The sequence below is a fragment of the Camelus bactrianus genome, chromosome 28 (genome assembly GCF_048773025.1).
Source record: "Camelus bactrianus isolate YW-2024 breed Bactrian camel chromosome 28, ASM4877302v1, whole genome shotgun sequence".
Lineage (NCBI taxonomy): Eukaryota > Metazoa > Chordata > Mammalia > Artiodactyla > Camelidae > Camelus > Camelus bactrianus.
In genome coordinates this window covers 17704884-17724522 of record NC_133566.1, presented here as the reverse complement: position 1 = coordinate 17724522, position 19639 = coordinate 17704884, and the positions used below count along the sequence as shown (strand labels likewise).

The 19639-nt window shown below is 44.1% G+C and overlaps 1 protein-coding gene across 2 annotated transcripts in view; it reads right to left on the bottom strand.

Annotated features, from left to right (window-relative positions):
• The window catches only part of TTL (tubulin tyrosine ligase), a 29302-nt gene extending 10487 nt beyond the window's left edge, over window positions 1-18815 (bottom strand). The window contains exons 1-5 of one of the 2 annotated variants that reach the window (XM_074354816.1): window positions 18534-18815; window positions 16343-16421; window positions 10102-10334; window positions 2630-2765; window positions 1227-1451 (exon numbers count right to left, since the gene is read on the bottom strand). In XM_074354816.1, coding sequence (XP_074210917.1) covers window positions 1227-1451; window positions 2630-2765; window positions 10102-10334; window positions 16343-16421; window positions 18534-18690 — 830 coding nt within the window. In that variant the 5' untranslated portion in view covers window positions 18691-18815. Of the gene's footprint in view, window positions 1-1226; window positions 1497-2629; window positions 2766-10101; window positions 10335-16342; window positions 16422-18533 lie in introns of both variants that reach the window. The other variant, XM_074354815.1, reaches the window with a different exon arrangement.
• Between the last annotated feature and the right edge of the window lie 824 nt (window positions 18816-19639).

Sequence of the window (19639 nt, the reverse complement as noted above, 5' to 3'; positions counted from 1 at the left end):
GCCATGGCATATTCCCCCTAGACTCTGTGTAAGAATACATTAAGGAAAAAGATTCAGTCCTCATGACAGGGTGGTGACGACAGAGCAAACAGACCACGGAGCAGAACAGAGATCCCAGGAACAGAATCTCACACCAACAGCCCCTTGATTTATAACAAAGGCACAGCAAAACGCAGTGGGGAAAGGACAGCCTTATGTACAAGTGACCCCAGGTCAATGGGATATCCTTGTGGAGATCCATAACACTTGACAGACAGCAATTCAGATAGATTACAGGTCTCAAATACGACATAAAATTCAGAGGTCCATCAGCTACAGAAGGGATAAGGCGTGGGATATTCACACAATGGAATATGACATAGAAATAAAAAAGGATTAACTACAATGGGCAACAATATGCAGGAATCCCACAGACACAATATTAAAAAAAGGTGAGTACAAAACAAACAAAAAATAATACAATTCCATATACATAAAGTTTAAGAAGAAGCAAAATGAATCTATGGCGATAGAAGTCAGAAGAACAGTTGTCCTCGGCAGGGAGTCTATATTTCAGGGAGTTCAGGGGAGTCTCCTGGGGTGCTGTGCGTGTTTTATACCCTGATTTGTGTTATGATTAGGTGAACATATGCATAACTAGAAACTCACTATGCTAGACATTCAAGATCTGTGAACTTTACTGTATGCACGTGATACCTCAATTTAAAAAATCTTTACTGGATTTAGTAAACTGTCATAAATGAATAATAACATTATAAAATTATCTCCAGGCATGTTAAGACCACGAGAAAAACCAGACAATAGAAACAGGCCTGTAAGTCAGGAGTTGGCAACATTTTTCTACAAATGGCCAGATAGTAATTATTTTAGGTTTTGCAGGCTACACAGAGTCTCTGTTGCAAACCATTTTACAATAGTTAAAAAATACAAAAACTGTTTTTTAAATTAATTTATTTATTTTGGGGGGAAGTTAGTTAAGTTTATTTATTTTAATGGAGGTACTGGGGATTGAACTCAGGACCTCGTGCATGCAAGGCGCACACTCTACCCCTGAGCTATAGCTCCCCCAACTCAGATTCTACAGATCTTAAAAGGATATTAAAGGGATATAGGAAATAATTTTTGTCCTTAAATTAGACAACTTAAACAAAACGTTTCCTTGAAAGGCACAAACTCCCAACGCTCCTGCAAGACACCTACAACCAAAGGAGATACAATTAATTTACCTTATTATATGTTTGATTTGTAGTAAGATACTGCTTTCCAGGGTAATGTTCAAAGCACTGGTCAGGTACCGATTAAACTCCTCGAAGAACATTTCATTCCCTTCTTCATACTTTCCGTAGTTCTTTGAGTACTCCTTCTGAATGCAGTGATTGGTCAAGTGGCAGGTTTTGTCCTGGAAGTTATCCGTGTGGTACGGCTCTGAAGCAGTCCGAAGCACACCCTCTCTGTAGAGGTAGATATTATACTGATGATCCACCAAGACCCAGCTTCTGCAAGTCAATCAAAATACCAGTTTATTCGGGTTACCCCAAGTTTCTCCGTATTATATATATCATTCCCCACCCTGTGATTTTTCTGGGAGGAAACAGAGCAAGGAGGTAGGTTCAGAAATTAGACAAGGCAAGCGATGACAAGACAGTGGATTATCCCTGTAAGGGGGCAAACAAAACATTTCACCATAAATGACAAGGAAGACTTTGAACATTCAAAAGACACACCATTTTGAAGAGATGAGTGGTTTGGCTTTTATGGTTAATCTATGAAACCCCCAGTTGCCGTGTTTGCTCTTTTAGTAATCTTAAGACTGTTTCTGTTGAAGCTGATCTGACAGGACTGGTGCTCGAGAGCAGCAGGTCAATATGAAGGCGTCAAGGTGACAAAAAGTCCTCACTGGGGAGGTGACAGCAAGGCCAAGAGCAAGGTAGGGCCGGGGCTGCTCAGCTTTTGAAAGCGCCACAAAACCTTTTTCTCCTTGCCAGGTCCTTCGCTCAGAAGGTTAAACTCCAAAACCCTGAGGTGTGTTCATGAAACCCTTAAAATGTGGGACACACATCATAAAATGATGACACAGTCTTCGCAGGGTCACACGATCTGCTGTGTCTGGGTCATGTGTTCTGTCTATCCCTCTGCTTCTTTCATAAGCAAGCCCCACACAGAGATACCCTTCTCTCAGGATCCGCAAGTCATCTTCATTACAGAGAATATTTAAAAAAAAAAAAAGAAAAGAAAATGCATCATCTTAGTAACCTTTTCTAGAAAGACAAGAGAAACGGTGAAAGAAAAACAGAAAATTAGGTACAGAAGCTCAGTTTCATCTAGCTGCACTCAACTCGGGCAACACTTTAAAAAAAGTATTTATTTATTTATTGTTGTATTATTTAATTATTTTTTTATTTTGGGGAGGAGGTAATTAGGTTTATTTTTAGAGGGGGTACTGGGGGTTGAACCCAGGACCTCGTCCATGCTCAGCATGTGCTCTACCACTTGAGCTATCCCCTCCCCCACTGGTAACGTCTTAAACATGGTCAAATACTTCCTCACGCTCCAGGTCAGCCCCCTCATCACACACCACTGCTTTGTTTCCAGATTAGTGAAACAAAAACTCCGGGCACGAGTGCATTACCGAATGTCAAACTTGCGATGACCTGGCTCCAGAAGCAGAGGGTGCTCAAGGTATTTCTGGATCACGTGCACCTGGCCCTGGTTGTCTATGAAGTCCAGCAGCTCTGCAGCGTCCGAGGAGATGAGGATGCCTTCACCTACCAGGGCAAAATCAAAACGGAATCAGTCCAGCTCATCCTAAGGGGAAAAGCTCTCTGCAAAGCCAGAAAGGGAACGCTGACAGCAGGTAGACACGGACAGAAGGCTGTCCCTGGCCTGCTCACTTTTCTTTCTGCGTCCCTTCCTTCCTCCAGTGGCTTACACAAGAGCACCAGGGTTATCCAACCCTCTCTCCATGTAGGGCTGTAAACACTGTCATGGCAGGTTCCAAGCAGGAAATTTCATGTTTATGGATATTCAGAGTGTCTGAGCACCCTAAATCCATGCTGCTTTACTATTGGTCACTGGCTCCCACTGTAAAGGCTGTATGCTGCTTATGACCAATTAACCCCACTTGTAACACTGTGTCTTACAGAAATACCAGGTAGGTTAGGGCATAAAGACAAATGGACAAGATCATTCCTGCAGCACTGTAATAGTAAAAGGCTGGACAGATTCAAAGCATCCATCAACATTAGATAAATGATACAACACTGGGGGGGAGGGTATAGCTCAAGTGGTAGAGCACATGCTTAGCATCCACAAGGTCCTGGGTTCAATCCCCAGCACTTCCTCTAAAAATAAATAGGTAAACCTAATTACCTCCCCCCTAAAAAATGAAAAAAAAAATTAAATGATACAGTATCTTTTTAAACAGTTTTGAGATCTATTTTACATACTATAAAATGTATCCTTTTAAAATTGCGAAGTTCAATGGATTTTAGTGTATTTAGTAAGAGTTTTCCAACCATCCCTACAATCTAATTTTAGAACATTTTCATCATCTCCCCCCCTAAACCTCATACCCATCAGGCAGTCACTCCCCACTCCTTCCTCATCCCAGCCCCTGAGGACCACTAACCTACTTCCTGTCCCTGCAGGTTTGCCTTTTCTAGATGTTTCATATAAACAGAAGCAGACAGTATGGGGCGCCTTCTTGTCTGGTTCTTTCATTTAGCACAGCGTCTTTTAGCTTCATGTTGCAGCACGTATCAGTACTTCACTCCTCCTTCCCAGGACTGAATAATGCTCCATTGTGTGGCTATATCACATTTGTTCTATCAGTCAACTGATGGACATTTGGGTTGTCTGGCTCTTATGAATAATGCTAATTTGCAATGAAATTTTTGTGTGGACCTATGTTTTCAATTTTCTTGGAAATATACCTTAGAGTGGAATAGTTGGGTCACACGGTAACTGTTTAACTCTTTAAAGAATGACCAAACTGTTTTCCCAAATGGCTACACCATTTTACATCCCCACAAGCAATGTACAAGAGTCCCAATTTCTTCACATCCTTGCCCACACACGTTATATTCTGTCTTCTTGACTATAGCCAAGCTGGTGGGTGTGAGTGAGGTAGTGTATTATCATGGTTTTGGCTTGCATTTCTCTAATGACTAGTAGTGTTGAGCACGTTTTCATGTGCTTATTGGCTATTTGTCCTTTTTCTTGTTTTGGGAAATATCTATTTAGATTCTTTGCTCATTTCTTCACTGGTTATTTGTCTTTATTACTGAGTTATAAGTGTTATACAATCTGAATACAGGTACCTTATAGACATACGATTTGTAAATATCTTCTCTAATTCTGAACTGTTCCGTTATTGCACAGAACCCTCATGTTGCCCTTTCAAAGCCACAAGAACCTCCCTCCACATCACCCCTCCCCAAGCCCTGGTAGCCGCTAATCCATTTTCCATTTCTGTAATTTTTGTCATTTCAAAAATGTTATATAAGTAGAATTACACAGTGTGTGCTCCTTGAAAGTTGTTTTCTTCACTGATAATTCCCTGGAAATTCATCCAAGTTGTTGCATTTATTAATGGCTCATTCTCTTTTACTGCTGTGTAGTATCTCATGGGATCAATTCACCCTAGCTTGTGTCATCATTGAGCTGTTGCAGGACATTTGAGTTGTTCCCAGTTTGGGCCATTACAAATAGAGCATCTACGAACAACCGCGTACTGGTTTGTGTGTGAACGGAAGTTTTTGTTTCTCTGGGGCAAATGAATGTGTAATTTTGGGGGTGAATGATTATCACAGGTTTAACTGTATAAGAACTTGTCAAACTGTTTCCCAGAGTGGCTGCACCAATTTCAATTCCCATCAGCACTGAAAGACTGATCCAGTTTCTCCTGACCCTTGCCAGCGTTTGCTGTTGTTACCATTTCTTATTTTAGCCATCTTAACAGGAGTGCAATGACAGCCCACTGTGGTTTTAATTTGCATTTCCCGAATGGTTAATGACATTGAAAATCTTTTCATTTGCTTATTTTTCATCTGTAGAGCCTTTTCAATGCTTTCATGTCTTCTGCCCATTCTCTAATTCGATTGCCCCCCTTTCGCCTCTTTCTTAAACTGGTGAACTTTGAACGTTATTATATATTCTACATACGAGTCCTTTTTCAGACACACAGCTTGAAAATATTTTCTCCCAGTCCACAGCTTATCTTTCCATCCCCTTGGCTAGGTCTTTCACAGAACGAAAGTTTTCATTATGATGAGGTTCAACTGATCAGTTTTTACTACTGTGGATCATACTTTCGGTGTCAAGTTTAAGAACTCTCTGCCTAGCATTATCTATTTTTTTTCCCGAAAAACTAAAAATTTACATTTTATATTTAAGCCCATGATCCATTTTGAGTTAGTTTTTGTATAAGGTGTGAGGTTTAGGTTGAAGTTCTTTTTTTTTTTAGTTTATGGATATCCATCTGCTCCAGCATCATGTGTAGATAGCCTAGCCTTCCTCTACTGAACTGCTTCTGCATCAATGTCAAAAATCAGGTGGTTATATGTGTGTGGGTCTCTCTGTCCTGCCGATTCACATTTCTGTTCCCTCCACCAACACCACAGTGTACTGATTACTGAAACTTTATAGTACACTTTGGGATTAGGGACAGTGATTTTTTTCCCCCTTTACTCTTCTTTTTCAATATTATTTAAGCTATTCTAGGGCCTGTGCCTTTCCATATGAATTTCAGAAGAAGCTGTATGTCTACAGAAAAACTTGCTCAAGTCTTGATAGCAGTCACCTCAAAACTATAGACCAATCTGGGGTGAATGGATATCTTCACTATGTTGAGTCTTGCAATCCATGAACATGGTATGTCTGTCCATTTATTTAGGTCCTCTTTGACTTCCTTCACAGTTGCTCTGTCATTTTCAGCATATACACCCTGTACATGTTTTGGTAAGTTTACGTCTAAGCATCTCATTTTCTTTGGGGTGGCTTTGATTAGTATCGTATTTAAAATTTTGGTTTTCACATGTTCATTGTTAGTATGAATTGAAAAAGAATGTGAGAAGAGTTTGATTGAACCTGTCTTTGCCTGTACATAAAGGAAAGTAATATGAAAAAGTAAAAATAATTCTGTTAGGAAATAAGACTATGGTTAACTTTTCCATTTCCCTCTAATGTCATGTGTTGTCAAGGATAATATTTTTTTTAATTATAAAAATGTATGTATCTCCTTACTTTCCTCCCATTATTTTCTCATCTACCAACCAGCATTAAGAGATATTATTTTCAGTAAGAAATAGCTTACATAAGGAAATTGCATGAAGAAAATAAGGCTGGAGCATACAGGAAGGAATGTGACCAGACTGTGGAGAGCAAGGCATCAACAGGTGACAGAGACAGAAATGCAATTGATTTTTGTGTGTTGATCTCATATCCTACAATGTTGCTGGACTCAATTTTTATTTCTATGATCTCCTACCTATGCTTTAGATTCATAGCATATCTCTACTTGGGTCTCATGCTTAATTCAGTACAAATTAGTTCATTAATTTAATGATTCATCTTTCCTAAAAGCCAACCCCTTTTACAACTACCCCATTTCTGTCACATTTGGTTAGCCTTTTAAACAAGAAACAGCAAACCAATTTGGAAAAGTCCCCTTCCTCTCCTTTTGTAATGAACGTTATTCAATTCCATTTCATCTCTCTTAGGAACCACACTCAGATTTCCCGGTTCCTCTTTATTTCCATCTGCCAACTCTTCAGTACAGACCTCAGTGTCTCCTCCTGCACAGCACCTTGCATACTACTTCTAGAATAATCATCCTAGAATAAACATCATTTTCCTACTAATGCCCTGAAACTTCCCCATAGTCTTATTTCCTAACATAATTATTTTCATTTTTTTCATAGTACTTTCCTTTATGGGCAATGGAATACTACTCAGGCAAAGACAGGTTCAATCACAGTGAACTCATCTCATGTTCTTTCACTTCATGTTGCCAAGATTTTTCACTGTTTCAATACTTACTTCACATTTATGTTACCGACCAAAGAAATATCCCATTGTGTGGATATAAAAAATTACACGTGTTTACTGATTGCTGGACAACAGGGATGTTTCTAAATAAAATTTTGCTATTACAGATAACATAGTGGCAAATGTCTTTGCTGTAGGTCACCCTTGTTTCTTTTAAAATATTTCCCTGGAGTAAGTTTTCAGGAATGAGATGAGTGGGTCAAAATATATGAACTCTTTACGACTCATGCTCTGTGTCACCCTGCTGCTTCTTCAAAGGAATGTGTACCACTAAGAGGGAGCAGCTCACAAGCTTTCAGCAACAATTATCACTAAAGGGTTTTGTTTTCTTATTTTGTAGACGTAAAATGATACATAAACCCCACATTTATTTTGCAAGTTTTGGACACTAGTGTAGCATGTTTCCATGTGATTGTTAGCTGTATTTCTCGTATCATTTGTTATATTCTCACTAACTAAACCTGGAGGGTATTTGTTTATATCCTCACTAAATTATGTAGGAAGCTTGGGGTTCATCAAGGAGCTTCAAGGTCACAGTCACTGTGGTTTTTTTGTTCTCTGTTCCCATCTCAACTTTTAGTTTATCTGGAAACAGATACACCTTCTTTCAGACTAGATTGTGGGTCCATGAAGGCAAGAGAATCGTGTCTGTCTCATTTATCTCTGTTGTCTCCAAACGTTCATTACTTTTCTTATTCACTCATTCCTTCATTCACTCACTCACTACATACACTGAACCTCTGCTGCATGCCAGGTGTCGTCCTGGCCCCAGAGAGACAGATGTCACACGGTCTGATTGGGCTTTAACAGGTTCTCTGTCTACTGTATTCTGTGTAGACTCTGGAGAACGGCCAAGGACAGGAAGACAGGGAGCAATGCTCCTGGTGAGAGGCGAACGTGACTCAGATCTAAGACGGGAGGTGGAGGTGGTGAACAGCAGCTTAATACTGCACACAGTATAGTACAGCTAAGCCAACTATACCCAGCATGTAGCAGGTACTAAATATTTGTTTAACAAGAATAATAGTCATTTACTCAGCCTATTAGTTTTTATTTATTGGAGGGGGTGGAGATTAGGTTTATTTACTTATTTATTTTTTAAGTGGAGGCACTGGGGATTGAGCTCAAGACCTCATGCATGCTAAGCGTACCCTCTGCCACTGAGCTGTACCCTCTCCCCCAGCCTATTGGCTTTATTTCGTAATTCCCAAAGAAAACAAATCCACACCACTTATATCCTCAACTCCTAAAGCAAAACGTCTTCTTTGTTTGGCATTTTAATTTCTCTTTACCTCTCTCCACTGCTGAGCATCACTCTGTCTTGTGTTGGTGAGGGTCCAGGGACCACCCAGGTGGGATCACTGCTATGACTTGGCAGGTCCTTCTCAAGTCCATGACACAAGATGTCCTTACAATGGCCACCCTGACTCCAGCCCCAATCCACAGGAAGAATGTGGAATACTGTGGAGGACTATTTCCTCTTTCAATGCCTCCATTTACTATTAGCACAAAGCGAGGGGACAGTCCTTAAGAAGAGGTCACAAAAAGGGAGAGCAGTAGGTAAGGTACCTAGCTTGTGGCAAAAGCCCAACTCTGTCACTTCCAGGAGATTCCAGGTGATGCCCTCCTGTCTCATGGTTGGTGGAAAAGAAGGTGAGGCCCACTGGACCAATGGCCAGATGGCCTTCCAAGGCAATAAAAGAAGAAGTAAGTTCAAAATGGAATGGTTTTTAAAAAGAGCACCTAGAGGGTTGGGTATAGCTCAGTGGTAGAGTGCATGCCTAGCATGCATGAGGTCCTGGGTTCAATCTCCAGTACCTCCCTTAAATAAACAAACAAACAAATAAACCTAATTACCACCCCCCCCCAAATAAACAAAAGAGCATCTGATGGTAGTTATAGACAGAAACTGTGTTATGTGTTCATTACACTGGGAACAGCCTAGACTTTAAGCCTGAGTTAATATTACATACCTTATGCCTTCTACGCATTCATTCAACACGCATTTATTAAGTGCCCATGGGGAGGGTACAGAGATGAACAAGACAGAAAGTCTGTGTTTATACAGAGCTTGCAGGATTACGGGGGAGAAGAACAGATGAACAAACATGTAGCAGAGGGCTGGGAAGAGGTTCATGTAAGCAGAGAAAATTAAGCAGGGTAAAGGACAGAAAGCAAAGGGCACAGGGGCTATTTTAGATCAGAAAAGCCTCCCTGACAAGGCAACATCTGAGCTGAGAAACAGAAAACAGTCCACGAAAGTGCATTCCATGGACAGAGACAGATTTAGAGCATCTGAGGGATGCTAGGACGGCGCTGTGGCCCCAGTGCAGTGAGCAAAGCCAAAAATAGGGGATGAGATCAGAGCTACGGACAAATGTCAAGTGGTCTAGACTTCCTTCGGGACTCCGGAGTTTACTCTGACTGCCTTGGGAAGCCAGCTGCTAAGTCTCAAGCAGGGAGTAACAGGATCACATGTGTGCTTCTGAAACCTCACCCCGCCCGAGAGCAGAACTGCCAGGAGCAGGCGCTGCGATGGCACAGATTTGAGAGAACAGGGGCTTTGATTTCGAGATCCGTGGAAATGGCAAGAAAAAGTCTGCTTAGGCTATACTGTGAAAGTGGAGTCAGCAAGACTTGCTGATGCACTCGGCATAGATGGTCAAGGGAAGAGCAGCCACGGATGACTTGCAGGGCTGGGGCGTCACAGCCCAGGTGAAGGGCGGGACCGCGCACTAGGTGGGAAGGTGGGAAGCCGAGCAGGCTGGGTGGGCAGAGTTGGGAAGGAAATGAATTCTAGCTCAGACACGTTAAGTGTAAAATGCCTGTCGTTGGATCTGGAGCTCAAAACAAAAGACTTCAGCTGCAGATACACAGTTCTAAGTCTTCAGAACGTAGATACACAAAACTATGTGACTAGATATGGTCTCCGCCCTCGAGGATTCAGATGAGAGTAGTCACGCATGGAAAGGCATCATTCAAATCTAACACGCGACAGAACAAAGCACAGCGGGAACCTCCAGGAAGGGAGAAGGGGCAGCAGTGCCACCTCACCTTTGGCACCGGCAGATGACTTTGCGATCCAAACGTTGCCCTCTCCATCTTCTTTCTTTCTGTTATAAGAAGCCAAGAAATACTCTCTTTCGTCTGTTCTTGAGCTATGGATCGGGGGGTGGATTCCATTCTGAGCTGGAGCAACTGGGGTCTTGAGATTTGTTGGATAAATCACATAGGACTCAGGGAACCACGTGCAGGACTCGGCCAGTTCTGGGCTTGTCTTGATGAGCCTGGAAGATGACAGAGGGTCAGTCTCTGTTCTGTACGCTCTGTCACTGTATTCGGAAAGGACGGTGCTTTTCCCCAGGGCTCTCCGAGGAGGCAGGGTGTGGCCTGGGGCAGGAGCTGGTCTCTCTGCTCTTGGCCTCCCTGGGCCGACCTCCACTACACCACTGGGCAGCGCACAGCTGTCCCGTGTGACCTTACACTCACGCTCCCGTCAGTTAATTCAAAAGGGGCTTAATACCCAGAACTACAGCTCCTTTAAAAATGCATCTCTAAGGGAACTTAACTTGAAGTCATCCTGAGCCAACATCTTTTCAACAAATATGCTGTAGCGGAGCTAGACCCACATTAAAAAAATGCAGTGGAGAACTGGGAAAATTATTCAGATGACTAGCAAAAGTACTATCTCGGCCCAACGCTGGAGACAAGAGGCTAATACTTAGGAATCTGAGTTCTCTAACGACTTATTTTAGTTCTTCATTTCTTGCTTTTAGCTCAGCCTGGCTTCAGCGACAGAATAAGGAAGAATCTTTCTAACGGGACAGGGGATTCCAGTGCTCATCACTAAACACACTTCCTGTCCACATACCCCCCCCCACCAAATAACATTACACAACAGAAAATAAAGTCAGGCCCTGGGCAGGCACTTAATAAACACACAGGCTTATCAGGGGCTTCCCACCGCATCTCCTGGGGAATCAGACCCCTAGGGGAGGCCAACAGCATCACATTTCAAAGATGACGCACTGGGTCACAGAGAAGAACATTTCCCAAGATCACAAACATAGGAAGAAACAGGAAGGATGCAAGCCCTGAACTCCAAGTCCTAACACCAACCTTACCCTTGCTCCCCAGGAATCAGAGGAGGGAGGAACCCACCCGGAGACATCCAAGGCCTTCCCTGAGCTACGCACCCTCTTCTGTCTAGAACAGAACAGGTAAAGCCTGGGTTATGACTCGCCTGCAAAACCCAGCCTATGAGTGAATGGCAGAAATAAAGAAAAGAAATTATAAATTGAGATTTTTTTTAAAGTTATTTTAAAGTTAAAGGTGATAGAATTTAACTTAAGGAACTCAGAGAGACAAAAAATAAATACGTTTCTAACTCACTGAGTGTTCAGCTCTATTTGCATCGTCCACTATGGTGGCCACCAGCCACATGGAGCTTTCAAGTACTTCCGAGCACTTGAAAAGTGGCCAGTGAGACTCAGGAACTGAATTTTAAATTTTGTTTAATTTTAATTTAAAAGCTGAAGCACCGTAAAACACATTTCTATCAAGCACAATGTTACTGTTTCTGCAGGATGACCTTCCACTGTGACCACTGCATGACCTAAGACATTGTTGGAGGGTGGCGTGGGCGTCAGGCGTGCGTGCTGCTTCTACTATTGTCCACAATCACATCACTGTTCTACTCAGGGACAACAGAGTGATTCAGTTCACGTGAACTTCTTTCCAGGCACTGATGAGACATTATAATGTGTTTATTCTGTAGACAGCACAAGTTACAGTGGTAGCTAGGTAAGTCATAATTGGTACACGAAGTGTAATCATTTTTCTAGTTGAAAAATAAATATGGGCAAATTTTTAAATGTCAAAGGCATACTATACTGTTGATGTGGGACTGAGTGGCGATGCAGCAGGTAAAAATATGGCCAGATAGTGAAGAAAAAATAAACACCAGAAGAAGGTACGTCACAAATTTCACAATAAATTGTGATTACAGATGAAGGAAAAATGAAGTTTGTTGTATAAAGGAGACATTTTCAGGAAATACATAATGAATTTGATGAGCTTTTTCCTCTCAACAGTCCAAAAAGCAGCAATGAAATAAGTGGCTGAAATCAGAATTAAATACTCAACAAAAAAACTTTAAACACATGTTTGATAGGATTTGAGCTTGTAATGTTGGTCAGCTTTAAAATGACTTGGATTCTTACACCAAAAAGAAAACCATTTTAGATGGAAATGTGGTAAAATAAATTACTTTGAGGAAAAGACTAAACAAGATACTTTATAAAAAGTGAACAATCTTTTAGGTAAGCCACCTATAACAGCCCATAGAGTAGCATTTCTAACCATCTTAAAAACTGATTAAAAATTTGAACATTTTAAAGTATTTTTCTTCAGCTATAGATGAGTTGTGTGATTTAAGAGATGTTGTCCAATTAATACTTTATATGTTATGCCTCAAAAGATTTCCAAATATATGAAAAAATGTTGTCAAATTGCAGCCTCAAAACTAAACTCCTGGTGAAGATATTTTTTAATCTTTCACATCTATCAAAGAGGAATTTCACCTACATGTGAAAAGTCAGTTTTTATCATGGCAGGCAGTACTTCAGCTAGGTTGGGTTAAAATCTGGACTTATTGGGATTTGAATAGACTGATGTCTGCTTTATTGCTTTACTCTACTGTTTGATACATACTGAAAAGCATCTGCACTCAGCACAGATATAGCTGTTAAAATAGTTCACTGTATACTTGCAAATGCTACAATGACTCTCCAGGACGAAACCGATGGAAGAAACGCAAGAGGATGAATTGAATGATACTGTTCTTTGCCAACACTCAATGATTGAGAGATGGAAGTTTTACAAGATTTCCTGTACTGTTAGCTATAATTCATATTTTCTTGAAATAAGAGAAATGCTTGCCAAATCATTCTTTTCATTCAATTATCCATTATTTTGCTCAATAATCAAAGATGAAAAATGGCAGCATGATTTATGTTTTGTTTTGTTTTGTTTTGTTTACCAAATCCACACTGCATATGAACAAGCTACATTTAAAGTTCCAAGGGTAAAGATCTTATTTATGACCCAGCCAGACAGGTATGAAAATTTATGTTCTAACTTCATAAAACAAGTCAATAATAATGAATTTATATACTTTTATAACATGTCTCAATACGCAGAAGATTCTCATTGTAACAGACGGCATTGTGCAAACTGACTATAAAAACTAAAGAAAAATTTCAAGAACACTGTTGATACTGATACATTGAGAGTTTTTTTTTCCAATTTATTCAACACTTCCTTCGAATTCAATATTAGTGATAATGAGTTGATACATGAGTTGGTGAATTTAGTCAACTTGAACATTATTTTGAAAAAAGATACACTTTTGCTTCAAAGTCAAATCAATTCTAATAAAATGAATCTGTTTTGTCAATGTATGTGTGAGTATTAAAGGAAAATTATTTTTCGGTATTTAATTCAGTTACTGAAAAACTTGACTTGGGTATGTAACTCTACTTTTCAACCAGATTTTTATGAAATTTAAATACAGATCCAGCGTTTCCAATGAAAATGTAGTGTCTGAGTTAAGATACGTTATAAAAATGTTAGACACTATATATAAAAATAGATATTAAAAAGTTTCTTCTGTACAGCACAGGGAACTACATTATTCAATGTCTTGTAATAACCTTTAATGAAAGAGAATATGAAAACAAATACATGTCTGTATATGCATGACTGGGACATTGTGCTGTACATCAGAAACTGACACATTGTAATTGGCTGTACTTCAAATAAATACATACATAAACAATAAAAATGCAGTTTGAATTAAAAAAAAAAAGATGGGCTATAAGAGTAAAATACACACCAGATTTTGAAGACTCGGAATGAAAAAAGAAGAATCTCTCTCATTAGCTGTTTTTTATATTAATTCCATGTCAAAATGACATCTTAGATTTATCTGGGTAAATAAAATATATTATTAAAATAAACTGCACCATTTTGGGGTACTTATTTAAAATTACATGTGTGGCTAGCATTCTGTTTCAGTTGGACAGCTGGTCAATAGGATGCCCTTCATCCGGAGGCCTCATTTCCTGCACAGAACCAAGTCCAGTTTCTGTAGGAAGTCCCAGACATTTCTTCCATTTCCTCATGGGCCCATTGGAGAAGCCCTTGCAAATGGAGGTTTAGTCACACCTACCAGGGAGACACTCACAAAAGGAAAAGAAAGCCTCCAGGTTGGGCCAGAAGGACAGCTCTTCAGGCCATGGGGCCTTGATGAATTTCTGAAACTCCCTGAAGTGACAGGCACTTGCTGTACAGGGTCCAGCACAGAACACTAACAAGGCTCTGGGAAGCCCCCTGAGGGGCGCCCAGTCACACTGCCCACGGGCTCCATTTGTACAGATGAGAACCGTCCTTACTCAACACTAACTGCCATGACCATGGGCAACCCGGCTGTCTTCTCTGAGCTGCCACTTGAGATGACATTGTTGTACAAAAGAGAGACAAAACAACAAAGGAAGCCATCACCCCCAAGAATGACTACTGCCCCTCGCAGGACACTGGACAGGATGACGGAAGCTTAGGGGATGGTGACCACCACAGGGGCCCCCAGGCCTGCGTAAGTCATATCATCATTCATAAGGAGCACGTCACATGCCACGGAGGGACAGAGTCCCCAAAGATGGGCCCTTGGGATTCCGAGTGGCGCTGTTCAAGGTCACAAAGGTTGCGATACCTTCTAGACTTGGTTATGACTCCAGTTCTGTACTCTTTCCACCTTATTGTAGCTGCCAAATACGCAAATATAGAGAATCTGACTTTTCACACACCCTCTGCTTTCTATTTAAAAAAAAAAATTCTACCTTTATCTTTAGGAAAAAAAAAATCATCATGGAATAAAGAATGAGTAAGCATTTTATAAAAATTTCTAAACGAATAATCTGGGTAAACAACCATGTCCCACCTCTACTCCTAGTTCTGGTGAAACAGCTGTCTGCACTCGAAACATGTAAGTATGTTATAAGAAGATTTCAGAAAGCCTCATTCCCCTTTAAGAGTAGCTCATCCCAGAGAGAAGTGAACACATGAGTCACAGGGGCAGTGAGTCTAAACAAAACGGTGGGAATATGCCTACGAACACTCAGCCCAGCAAGCATCTAGAGCCCAGAGGGCAGTGTGAGTGGGGGAAAAGAGCATATGCATTGAGTCGCATCTTCCAGTGTCTTCTTACCTAAATGATTTGTTTGGCTACACACACGTGCTCACAAGTCACCATGGAGGGAACACTGGAGACCTGACTTTAGGGGCCATACCCAGCCTTCAATTCTACAGCGTGAACTAGACACACACATTATTCCAGGCCTTTCCGTAAATTAACTCAATTAATTTTCACCACAACCCTGGGGTAGTTACTATTATTATCCCCATTTTACAGATAAGGAAACTAAGGCACAGAGTCAAATGCCCACTGTACCACATGAATCACCTTATTCAATCCCCACAGCCTCTTTATGAGGGACATACTGAGGCTTCGTGGGATCAGAAAATTTGCCCAAGCTAATAAGAAGAGCTGAAATTAAAACCCAAGCTGCCGATCTAGATCTTAATCACTGTGTAACGCTGCTTCCTTCCACCTATGACACTGTTCCTACGGCACCTAGCTGTAAGCCGACTGCTCAGAGATGGGCGGCGCAGCAGATACGGTTACATTCTGCCCAGGTGTCCTTCTGAGGGGACCCCTGGCTGCTCGGAGAGTTGGCTGCCAAGGGCTCATGCACACCCAGGGGCCAACCTCTGCCAGAAATGCCAGGGAAACCATGTCCTCTACCGCCCCCTACAGCCAATGGCTGAGTGATGCTGAAGCACAGAATATCAAGGGACTACTCTGGGTGCCCTTCACTCCCAAGCCCCGTGGAGTCAGGTTGAGGCGAGACTCCAGCTGAAACCAAGTCTTTGCTTGGTTTCTTCCTTGGCTGCCCTGTCCTTGGTTCTGAACGAGTTTCTCCTGAGAGCCCTCCCCCCATAAATCACTTACGCAAGAAGCCCTGTCTCAGGGTCTGCTTTGGGGAGCCTCATCCAAGAGACCATGTACCTGCAGCAAAGTGTGGATGGCAATCAAAGAACTGACACTCGCTGGTTTTTAAAATAAAAGGATTTCTGCCCTTTAAAAACAAGCCTACATTTTTGCTTAAGTTGCTTCAGTATGAAAGCTAAAAACGGTTCAGTAGAAAATGGAAAACAGGTCTTAAAGAACACTTACTTCACTAAAGAAGCTTTGCGACACAGTTTGTCGGCCCCTCTGTAGTAATTCACCAACTGCATCAACCCAGGCTCGTGACCTGTGAAGGAAAGAGGAGGCTCAGGAGGGAGACAGGGTGGTGGGAATGGACAACATCAGCACCAGCACACAGAGCGAGAGCCGGGTGTCACACCCAGCTCTTCTTTCCCCTGTTTCAGGACTGGTTGTTAGGACGGGAGAAATTCTGTTGCTTTGCACATCCAACTGGCAATTCTCACCCTCCCCCGAGTGGGTGTTATGATAACCGCATCACAGGTCTGCTAAGGACCTCTGCTGCCCTTGTTTTTATTTCTTAGGGTGGAAGAGTATTTTCAGTTTTGCCCCTCCTTGATCCCTACTGCACCTACGGTACAGGACATCTCCTTGGGTTTCACCCAGTGTACTTTAAGCCAAAGGTAAATATCCCCAACAGTGAAAGCACATAGCCGTTTGGTTGTGGGATGCTGTCTTCCTTCCCACAAAAACCAACTGTTTCCTGATCATTTGCTGACTTCATGGTAACCGTTTAGGATTTGGACCCTCTAGGATTCTGCTCCTACACCCTAATCCTGAGCCTCACTGCAGTGCCAACCACCCCTGCTTCAGCCCCCACAGAGCCATTTTGGTCAGCTTTTAATGTTAGGATTCCACCTAAGCTCTTACAGCCGGGCCCTGCCCAGTCCAAAGAGGAAAGTAAGTCAGGCAGGGAAGCAGACAGACCAAGGAGGAAATAAATGTTTTCAACTATAAGCAGGTTTTCTTCTTTTAGGGAAGGTATACTTGCTGAAGGCTTCCTGGGGAGACAGCTGAACAAAAGGAATCTCTAGGCACAATCTGTCTCTTCCAAGATTTCTGGAGGTTGGACTCAACCCTTCTGCAGGGTCTCCATCATACATTATAAACTTGCGTAACAATAAGGAGTTGTCCATGGACCCATCCCGAAGAAAAAATTTCGGTAAGGCTATGCTGAAACCCCCTTCATTCCTCAAATCGTTACAATTCTACAGGCCCCCTCCCAACTGCCCTCTCTCTCGCTAAGCTCACCAAGGGCTAGTCAGTTCCAAACCGCCTACTTTCAGTCTTTGCCTGTTCACCCTCCCCACCCTCTGACCACACCTATTTCTAAAAACTCTTCTCTCCTGGACGTAGAACACTGCTCTTTCTGGGATGCTCTCCAAGGCAAAGATGACTTTTCTTCATGATGGATTCTCCCATTCTGTCTTTGGCCATAGGATTGGGTCCCCACCCCAGGGGAATTTTGGCAGGGAACATGGCTACCCCGAGTGAGGCTGCGATTCCCGGATGACTGTGCAGTGAGGAGAGGCCATGAGACTATGCTCAGGTCAATGAGATGTAAGTTGAAGGGATCTGCACAACTTCTGGATTACGTCATCTAAAAAGGAGCGACTGGTCCTCTCCTTCCCCTTGCCCCTTCCTACAGGAGATGTAGATGTCGTGGTGCAGCTTCAACCACGGGAAAGAAGGGAACTCCCTCGGGGAGGGGAGGGGAGGGCAGAGAATCCACTGTCGTGTGAAATCTGCATCCAACGCACCGCTGCGAGAACGTGTTCTTTGGTGAAGCTAGAAGGTCTAAACTCAGACACCCTTACGCCCTTCCCTGGGCTCACTGCTGAAGCTCCTGCTTTCAGAATCCAGAGGTCTTTTCCAGGTCCCCTGACAGTTAATCTAAGCCTCCGGGCAGCTGAATCCTCTGGGTTTTCAACACACACAAGCATCCCTCCCGCGCCAACACAAGCAGGGCGGAATCCTCATTGGAGAAAATTTGCAAGGTGACTCCAGCCTGATGGCAGCTGCCGGCTCCGGGGAGCCTCGCCCGGCCCGGCGATCCGCCCAGCGGACCTGCCCGATTTGGGGGCGTCGGACCCGCGGAATCCGGGGAACGCGCAGCCTCAGCTCCCCGCCCCGGGGCTGCCGGGACCGGTCATTGTCGGGAAGCAGCCGCGGCCCCGGGAGCTCGCACCGCCACTCCCGCCCCGAATCAGACTTAGGAGACAAGAAAGCATGAAAAACGATGGGTTTAGCCCTTTAGGGGCGCTTTATTTTTTTTTTTTAAACCTGCTCAAGGAACGTCGGAGGGGAAGGTTTCTGACCTTAAAACAAAAGCGCTCGTTCTAACGGGGGGAGCCGGAGGGCGCGAAATGGGGAAGCTCACCCAGTCTCCCGAAGGGCAGCCGGTTCCTCTCTCCCAGCATCAGGTTGAACCTGGGGTTGTCCCGCCTCAGCCTCCTCCAGTGTCCGGTGGCGAGCAGCAGCCGGGAGACCTCGGCGTAGACGCTGCTGTTCTCGTCGCGCACCACGAAGGTGTACATGGCGGAGGGCCGCGCGCCCGGGCCGCCCCGGCAGCCGCCGCAGGGACCAGCCGGCCAGCCGGCGGCTCAGCGTGCGACCCGCGCGGGCGCCCGCAGCGCTCCGGCCCCGCCGGCCCCGCCGGCCCCGCCCCGCACGCTCCGGCCGCGCCCCCGCGCCCGCCCCCTGCGCCGCTAGGGCGCCCCCGGCTGCACGCGCGCCCGGGCGCCCGCGCGTCGGCGCGAGCGGCGAACGCGGCCCGGACGCCGCGCCCACCCCCGGCGCGGCCCCGCCTCCGCCCCGTGATTCCGCGCGGCCGACCCCGCGGCGGGCGCGAGGTGGGGGCCTGTGCGCCAGGGGCGCGCCCCGCACCCTTCCTGGGCCGGCTGCCAGCTGCCGCGGGTGCGGGGGCTGGGGGAGGGGGTGCGGCTTCAGCCGCAGCATCCGGGGCGGGCGGGGCCAAGGGACCGGAAGCTGGGGCGGTCCTCCGAAGCCCAGGGTCACAGCCAGGGGGCGGTGCCAGCGGAAGGTCCCTTTTAAGGGGGGCTTCCTCCGGTAGCCTTCTACCTACCGTTTCAAAAGGACATTTTGTGGATAAAAACAGGAAGTTCTAAGGCCCCATCCTGTGTCCAAGATGCCCTTCTTTACTTTCCTGCTTAAGGACCGCAGAGAACACGAAGCGTTCAGGCAGGGGCTGGTTTCCTTTGGGTCGAATGCTCCTCTCAGCTGCTGAGACCTCCTGGGTGGCGCACAGCCTGGGGTGACTTTAGACTCGCGGGTGGGAATAATCGCGTAAAGGCCCCGGGGTCCCCGGACCCCACAACCCGCCCTGCCGTTTCCTTTCTGCGGACCTCGATTTCCTTTCTAAGTGAGAGGAAGCTGGTTCTTTAAAGTCCCTTCGGTTGTGATACCCCACTCTATCTTTTAAGAAACTTTTGTGTGTGTGCGTGCATTTGAGGGACAGAGAGAGGA